This window comes from Calidris pugnax, unplaced genomic scaffold, assembly GCF_001431845.1.
Source record: "Calidris pugnax isolate Ruff unplaced genomic scaffold, ASM143184v1 scaffold155, whole genome shotgun sequence".
Lineage (NCBI taxonomy): Eukaryota > Metazoa > Chordata > Aves > Charadriiformes > Scolopacidae > Calidris > Calidris pugnax.
In genome coordinates this window covers 880,834-889,586 of record NW_015090886.1, presented here as the reverse complement: position 1 = coordinate 889,586, position 8,753 = coordinate 880,834, and the positions used below count along the sequence as shown (strand labels likewise).

The 8,753-nt window shown below is 51.7% G+C and overlaps 1 protein-coding gene across 2 annotated transcripts in view; it reads right to left on the bottom strand.

Moving 5' to 3' along the window:
* Positions 1 to 539: 539 nt before the first annotated feature.
* ACVR1B (activin A receptor type IB) overlaps positions 540 to 8,753 on the bottom strand; it is a 22,991-nt gene continuing 14,777 nt past the window's right edge. For both annotated transcript variants that reach the window (XM_014947475.1, XM_014947473.1), the window contains exons 6-9: positions 6,781 to 6,937; positions 6,087 to 6,211; positions 4,582 to 4,712; positions 540 to 3,673 (exon numbers count right to left, since the gene is read on the bottom strand). In XM_014947475.1, coding sequence (XP_014802961.1) covers positions 3,548 to 3,673; positions 4,582 to 4,712; positions 6,087 to 6,211; positions 6,781 to 6,937 — 539 coding nt within the window. In that variant the 3' untranslated portion in view covers positions 540 to 3,547. The remainder of the gene's footprint in view (positions 3,674 to 4,581; positions 4,713 to 6,086; positions 6,212 to 6,780; positions 6,938 to 8,753) is intronic.

The window sequence follows — 8,753 nt, the reverse complement described above, 5'->3', positions numbered from 1 at the left end:
CCCCCCGCCACGTCTGACCCCAGGGGGACCCTGGATTCCTCCCCCTTGATCCGCTCACCAACATGTTCGTTCATGGGAGGCTCTAATTAGGGAGAATTAGCGGGGGCAACTTGGCCCAGCACTGAGCAAACAGGATTTTATCTGGCTGCCGGGCACTTTGGACTGAAATTTATCCTTCTTTGAGGCTGCGGCTCTGGGTGGAGAGTGGGGGGGGGACGGGGACACTGGGGGGACTCGCTCCCCAAACCCTGTCCTGCCCCATTGACTGACCCACTGGGGGGGGACACCTGATTTCAGCTGCTCATCCCTGCATGGGGTGAAAATCCTCCCCTCTGCTGCGATCAGCACGTCTCAAGTGCACCAGCCCCACTAATTTTCAACATTATTCAACATATTTAACATTAAGATTTGCTGATTGGGATTCCCGGGGAGATTATTTCAGTGAACAAGTCCCCCCCCCCAAAACTCCCAGCCCCGACACGTCTCTGGGGGCTGGGGGGACCCTGCAGGGAACGGCAAGAGACTCCCAACACCTTACGTGAATAAAACAAACTTTTAATAATGTACAGCAGAAATCGACAGCCTTGTTTTTATATTAAACAAAAGATTTCCTATATTACATCGTATTTACATTTGCATACTGAAGAGGTAAAGTGTCTAAGTGGCTATTTTACAGTCCGTTTCTAATAAAATATACAAAACGAAACAAATAAAAAGGGTCAGATAAGTACCAAGAGAATCTGTTTCTGAAGCCAGCGTACCACGGGTCCACCCTGCGCCGTACCTGCCTCCCCCCAGCACCACCAGCCCCCCCGGCACCCCCCGGCCCTGCTGGTGGCATCTTCTCCTCAACTGCCCATACTGGGACATTTTTCCCCGGCTGCTGCCACCAACATTTTGGGAGTTGGGCACGTTCCTGTGTTTGCTGCCCCTCAGCTGCGTGAGCACCGCTCCTCCCGGCACGGCTTTTGTGTGAAAAGTGCTGTGTAAATGCTACATAATCAGCGTTCCTGGCGCCGATCCACCCTGGTTTTGGCATCTCTCTACAAACCAGTCTTCTCTCTTGTAGGGGGGGGGGGTTCCCTGTCCTGCCCCTCGCCCCCGGGGGACCCTCTCCGGCCCGAACCGCTGTTTGGTTTAGCGCTGAGGCAGATGCATGTTGTGGCTACAGTTTGGGGGTGGGGGGAGCGGGTGGGTGCGGGTCACGCAGCTGATGCGGTGCCCTGGAGAAGACCCCGCGCCGTTAACGGGGACCGGAGACTCGTGGTGGGACACTGGAGCCCGTGGGGTTGGCAGGGGGACGGGCAGCAGACGGACCCACCGGCATGGGGGGGGGGCTTTCCTATGGCAGTTTAATGTCACAGTCTCCAAGACTTTGTCCCCAACCCAGCAGGGTCCTGTTAGAGCAGCTGAAGAGCCCACCCACCACCTTGGTTTCTGAACGCAGAAGGGTTTGGTTAAAGAAGATAAATGTTCCACAGACACACGGGAACCTCGGCCTGAGATCCGAGGCCGGACAAACCGGGAAGGAAGGGAAGGGAAGGAAGGGAAAGCTGGACATTGAGGACACGGACACGGGTCCCACCACAGCTCCGCACCACCTGGCCCCAAACTCCACCGGGAGGAGGAGGCAGAACGACTCCCAACACGAGGCAAAACACACTCCTCACTTTACACAACATCACAGACAACTGGGGGAGTCTTGGGGAGGACGGACACACGGACGGATACACAGACAGCAAGAACAGAGTGTTCCAAAAAACAAAAAAGTTTAACCCCGGTGGCCGGAGCAGAGATGAAACCTCCCCTCACGGAGCAGGCGCAAGGTTTGAGTAGAAACAGTTCCAGTGTAAATCGAGCTGTGTGCAATTGGGTTCTTTTTTTTCCTTTTTTTTTTTTTTTTTTTTTTTTTTGCAGTGATTTCTTTACAAACAAACAGGTCAAGAGGTAATAATTATAGATTGGTTTTTCTTCTCTTATAAAGAATTAACAACATTAAAAAAAGTTAAAATCCAGACCCTCCCATGAAATAATTATAATAATAATAATAATAAAAAAAAATAATAATCAAAACCACTCCAGTTAAAATTTATGGCTTCAGAGTTCTATACCATAGATACTGACCTAACCACCACACAACCAGCACTTCCCAGATTGCCTCGAACGACAGACCCCGGCCTCAGCTGCTGCAGACAACAGTCAAACTCACCCTGATCTGGCTTTTCATCGAAAGAAAATTCATGCAGTTCCCCCCACCCCACGAGTTATACACAGCCATTTCCAGATTATGAGATATTTATATACGTATATTAAAAAAAAAAAAAAAAAAAAGATGGGATTTCCAAACCTGCACCTCACTGTCGGACCCCGCTGGGCACCGAGTGCCTCTGGGAGGTGCAGAGCAGCCCCGGCCCCGGGGGTGCCTGGATGGTGGATTTGGGAATCACATTCCTGCAGCTCCCCATGTCCCATCTCCTTCCAGCCAGGCAGTGCCTGCTCCACCTCCGACACCCAGCTCAGCTCCAGGGACATCCCCTCTCTCTTTCCACCCTACCAAGAATTACAAACCCCGGGAGCTTGAGACAACAAAAAAACCCTGGATTCCAGGAGTGAAGTCAGTTCCTCATTTGTTTTGTTAAAAAAAAAAAAAAAAGGGAGGGGGTGGCAGTGAGGCAACCTGATGGGAAGTTCCTGCAGCCGGCGTAGCGACGGCGAGGCCACAGCACCCATGGCAGAGCTAAGGACCTGGTTTCAAGCAGCCTGTCCAAGCCAGACAATGCTCACGACTCGACAAGGAGAGCACCAGCGCGCACAGCTCAAAAAAAGGACACTCTAAGATTTGCACATGCACAGAAAGCACGAACAAGAGATGAGCCACCCTACGGGCAGACACCGCACATCGAGGGGAGGAGATGAACAGGCACGGGGGACACGCGCGCCTCGCGCATGCATACACCACTGCACACACTGACAGCCAGTCAGAGTCCTGGGCTTCGACTTCGGGTTTTTTCAAGCTTAAGAAAAAGGAGGGAAACGGTTTCGTGAAGCTGATAAACTGTTCAGGCTCAGCCTCTCAGAAGGGAGCACCATTTGTTTTTGCAAACGCTTTTTCTGCATGAACGTGCCGCCAGTCCCTGGAAAAAAATCCTCAGAACACGGCAAGAAAAACTTTCCCTTTCCCTTCCCACTCCCAGCACCTCACACCCCGGCCCCAACTGCGGCCGAGGGCTGCGCCGCGCGCTCAACTTTACAGGGATTTCCGTTAAAGAGACAAGGATTACGATCGTGGCTGAGATCCCTCAGGTTTAAGTCCCTCTCGAGTCTTCACACTGTCAGGAGGTGATCATAAAAGGTTTCTGATTGTTTCATACCCAAGCAGGGCAAAGAGCTATCCAATAGGGCTCCGTCACCCCACCGAGCAGCCTGTAGGTCATGCTGTCTGGTTGGTAGCAGTAGATTGGGCAGAAACACGAGGTAGGCCTCCGTCACATGTCTACTCTAGCATGGCAACTTTTGTGCAGTTTCCTCCTGCTGGGGGCTCAGAACTTTAGATTTTCACATCTTCCTGGACGCTGAGCTGTGAGAGGGTTTTCTTAATGCGGAGGGCGGTGAGCCGAGCCGCCCCGTTGGCGTACCAGCACTCCCGCATCATCTTACCCATCACCCGCAGCGCCTGGGCAAGAGACAACACCAAATGTCAGAGCTCTCCTCCTCCCCGACCCCAAATCACTCTGCCAGGCTGCTGCTGCCTGGCTGGACACGGCTACAGCCTCCACACCTCCTGCAGCTGGAGCCCAACCCACAGTGCTGCTCTGGTTTGAGCAACACAGGACTAATTTTTCTCCTAACGCCTGGGAAAACTGCACTTCCAGAAGACCCTGGTGTCTGAACTGGTGAAAATGTTTACTTTTTCGCCAGCTCTGGGGTGTGGGTTTCAAGGTCTCAGTGTTTCTGAGGTGTGGGGATGAGGAGGAGCGAGACCAGGCACCTGCCCCAAGCTGCCAACAGGGTTATTTCATCCCATGAATGGCACATTCCATAGAAATTTGAAAGTTTGCTGAGGACTTCTCTCTTTCTCTCTCTCTCCCTTGGTGGCTGCCACCCTGAGAACTCCCTGACCCAGTGCCCGAGTCCTGAGCCCTTCCCTTCCTCCCGAAGCCCCAGCGTTCGCAGAATCCCACACTGGCTGTCTCTGTGGGAGAGAGGTCCAGCTTCCTGTGATAGAATGGGCTGGGGATGGTCCTTGGGTATTTTATATTGGTATTGGGATCAATATTGGTTCTTTAGTGTTATTAATGTTCATTAATAAATCTTCTTCTACTACATCTGTTTATATTCCAACCCTCGGGTTTCCTTGCTTTTCCCAATTCCCCTTCCCGGGTGTGGAGGGGTCATCGGGTGAGAGAATAACTTCCTTGCTTTTCCCAATTCCCCTTCCCGGGCGTGGAGGGGTCATCGGGTGAGAGAATAATTGTATAAACAACAACAAACTGTTGTGGGTTTCTCAAACCGTAAGAAATACTTACACTTCACTCACCTTATGGAGGGGGAAGGGGGTGTGAAGACAAAAGCAGACCTTACCTCGTAGCTTTGCCACCAGTTCGGGATATTGGGCCGTAATTTCTGATCACATACGACCTTCCGCATCTCCTCGATAGAAGGATCAGAGGGTACCAGGTCGTAGTAGGGAAGCTGATACTCTTCGTGGATACCTGAAAGGCAGAGAAGGGGAAATGTGGTTTTTGGGAGAAGGGATCATCCCCGCGGCGCTCGCCGAAGCTGCTTGGGACTCCGTGACTCATTGCTGAGATGCGTCAACACTTTGCAGTTATTTAGAACAGAAATGGAGAGTCTGGGATTTGAGTTTAGAAGAAAAATGCAAGGAAATAAAATGCAGCTGCCCAAACTGGAACGGAGTCAGCGTGCTGCCATCAACACCTCCCAGCAGAGGCAGGGCCACCGCATCTCATCGAGCTGAAGGCAGGACTGTCACAGGCACCGCAGCGCTGCGCTGCTGCCTGCAGCTGGACGTGCCCAGATGCACACTTACACCAATTTGGAGGAAGAAAGTCACCCACCAAATCCATCCAAAGGACCATCAGCCACCAGTGAGAGCATTAACCCCCCACCTCCCCACATGGAGCAGTCTAACTGCAGTTGTGGGTCACTTCTGTTAACTCCCTCAGTAGCAACACGTCTCCTCCCGCAGCCCCTCCAGGCTCCCCGCATTAACCCCCCACCTCCCCACATGGAGCAGTCTAACTGCAGTTGTGGGTCACTTCTGTTAACTCCCTCAGTAGCAACACATCTCCTCCCGCAGCCTCTCCAGGCTCCCCTCACTGAATTTCACTGAATTTTTAGAGTTGGAAGGGACCATAGAGATCATCCAGTCCAACTCCCCTGCTGAAGCAGGATTGCCTAGAGCTTGTCAGAGCACGTTACTCAGGACGGCATCCAGGTGGGTCTTGAAAATCTCCAAAGAAGGGGACTCCACACCCTCCCTGGACAGCCCTTTCCAGGGCTCTGCCACCTTCACCGTGAAGAAGTTTTTTCTGCCCGTTGCCCCTCGTCCTCTCACTGGGAACCACTGAAAAGAGTCCAGCTCCATCCTCCTTCAACCCACTCTTTAGGTACTTATAAGCATTGAGAAGGTCTCCCCTCAGCTTTCCCTTCTCCAGACTAAAGAGTCCCAGCTCTCTCAGCCTTTCCTCGTAAGGGAGATGCTCCAACCCTTGAATCATCTTCATTCCCTTTTGCTGGATTCTTTCCAGTAGTTCCCTGTCCCTCTTGAACTGGGGAGCCCAGAACTGGACGCAGTATATTCCAGTTGTGGCCTCACCAATGCAGAGCAGAGGGGGAGAATGACCTCCCTCAACCTACTGGCCACACTCTTCCCTACGCAGCCCAGGATTCTGTTGGCCTTCCTGGCCACAAGAGCACCCTGCTTGCTCATTGTCATTTTGCTGTCTACCAGGACCCCCAGATCTTTCTCTTCAGAACCTGAAACTTGCAAACCTCACAAACACCCAGGCTGGGAAGCCCAGGAGGAAGCCAAGGCGACGGCGTGGGCACACGAAGGGCATTACCTCCTGCATTGCACCTCCGAGCAATCTCCCAGTAGACCAAGCCCAAGGCATAGATATCAGCACATTTAAATGAATCAAAATGCTTCATGTTAATGGTTTCATCCAGGACTTCAGGGGCCATGTATCTGCAGAACGGAAGAGGAAGAACATGTTAATTTTGAGAGAGGATTTTCTGGAAGACAGTAAATGGCAAGCTTTCCAACACAGCATTTCCAAGTAGACAAAGCTCTGCTCTGCACAGCCTTAATCAGAACAGAACCGGACCCCGCGGTCTCATAGAGTCAACAGAATAACTCAAAAAGAATAGCAAGTTGGGAAAGAGCTAAAATCATCCTAAAGCACATCGGGCTCCAGACAGTAGGCCCCAAAAGGCTTTTGAGAATGCTAAGCTTGTTGTCAAGCAGTGTATGAGCTGCCTGGTGCCGAGTTCATGCAGCTGGACTAACAGCTCTCGGCTGGATGGCACCCGAGACGAAGGTACTGATCCCTTTGGCATCCCCCTGTATGAGCTGCCTGGTGCCGAGCTCACGCAGCTGGACTAACAGCTCTCGAGACGAAGGTACTGACAACCCATTGGCATCCCCCTGGGCACAACCCGACACTGGTGAGACACTTGGAAACACCTGAAGACAGAGAATTTCACCAGTGCTCAATCAGCAGCTCAGGCCTTCGCCTTCCAACACCGTTCTCCTACCGTTTGGTTCCAACCCTTTGATTTGGTGCAATATCAATTGTATCCGTAACCGAGTCGTGCCGGACGGCCAGGCCGAGGTCAGCGATGGCACACGTGCCGTTCTTCTTCACCAAGATGTTCTTGGATTTCAGGTCCCTGTGAGCAATCCCAGGCTTTCCTAAGAGAGCAAAATAAAGAGGAGCAGGGGGTCAAGGTCTGTTGAAATCTGTTGGTCAAACCGGCACCGAGGCAGCACCGGATCCCGGGGCGTTCGTTAAATTCCCGGTGTCGCAACACATTTTCCTGTTTGGAGACAGTTCAGGGCTGAGGAACAGCGTGGTGCTGCCAACCTGCTCACGCTGCAGAGGCTCCACTGATGCAGTAGCACCCAGGAGCCTCAAGAGGGACATCAGCTCCACCATCCCAGGCACCAGACACATCCATGGGGCACCTAAGTTTGTACTTCTGCGTGTTCTGTAACTTTGCGTTTTAGTTAGGCCTTTTCTAACTCTCTGAAATTAACGGCATATTGTGGAGAAAACTGTTCCTTCTCAGAGTGATCAGACCAATGTTTGTGCTACATGCCAGGGAATGGTGAGCAGAGAGGCCCTGGCTTATACGTATTGCTGTAACAACCAAGGTCAGCCAATTTTCGTTATTTGCCCCTTAGAGGGTCGGAAACGGAAAAAAAGTAGAGGGGTCACATCTGTGGGGAGGAACGGACAGGAGAGGTGACCCAAACCTGACCCACAGGGGTGTTCCATCCCATCTGCCCCATGCTCAGTATAAAAGCTGAGGGATCAAAGGGTCAACTCTCTTCCTGCAATGGCCGACGTCCAAAGAGGACCCTGTCTGTTCGTCTGCCTTTGATCCCCATGTGTTCCCGACTCCAGAGCTGGAATCCTGCTCCTGTCCATCACCGAGTCCAGTCTGGGACCTCCCCAGTGCCTGCTGGTGACGGGACTGTCATCCTGGGAGCTTGATACGGTTTTGTATCTATGTTGTATCTATTTCATTATTTTCTTCTCTTTTATTTTAATATTATTTTTGATTAAAGTAGTTTAGTTAATTCTAAACTTTTCAATCTCCTTATCTCTTCCTCTCCTCTTTCAGGGGGGGGTGGGGGGAAGGGCCATCTGTTGGTTCGGTTGCGGTGATTTCGGCTGAAACCACAACACTGCCCTAACACCCCACCCAAGCAGCATCAATTTTAGGACAGGGATGTGAAATCAAGTTGCCCCAGGGGAGGTTCAGGCTGGATATTAGGAAAAATTTTTTCACTGAAAGGGTTCTCAGCCCTTGGAATGGGCTGCCCAGGGAGGGGGTTGAGGCACCATCCCTGGAGGTGTTCAAAAGCCGGGTTGATGTGGTGCTGGGAGGTCTGGTTTAGTGATGATGCTCCTTGTTTGTTGTGGGGGTGTCTATTCTTGTCAGTCAGGTTGACGGTTGGACAAGATGATCTTTAAGGTCCCTTCCAACCTAGAAGATTCTGTGATTCTGTGAAATGCTGCTGTAACTATCAGAGGGTAACGTGAGGCTGTGCAGCCAGAGCAATCAGTCTGTGCCTGGCATCAATTTTAGGACAGGGATGTGAAATCAAGTTGCCCCAGGGGAGGTTCAGGCTGGATATTAGGAAAAATTTTTTCACTGAAAGGGTTCTCAGCCCTTGGAATGGGCTGCCCAGGGAGGGGGTTGAGGCACCATCCCTGGAGGTGTTCAAAAGCCGGGTTGATGTGGTGCTGGGAGGTCTGGTTTAGTGATGATGCTCCTTGTTTGTTGTGGGGGTGTCTATTCTTGTCAGTCAGGTTGACGGTTGGACAAGATGATCTTTAAGGTCCCTTCCAACCTAGAAGATTCTGTGATTCTGTGAAATGCTGCTGTAACTATCAGAGGGTAACGTGAGGCTGTGCAGCCAGAGCAATCAGTCTGTGCCTGGTCAATAGAATCATAGAATCATTGAGGTTGGAAGAGACCCTTGGGATCATCGAGTCCAA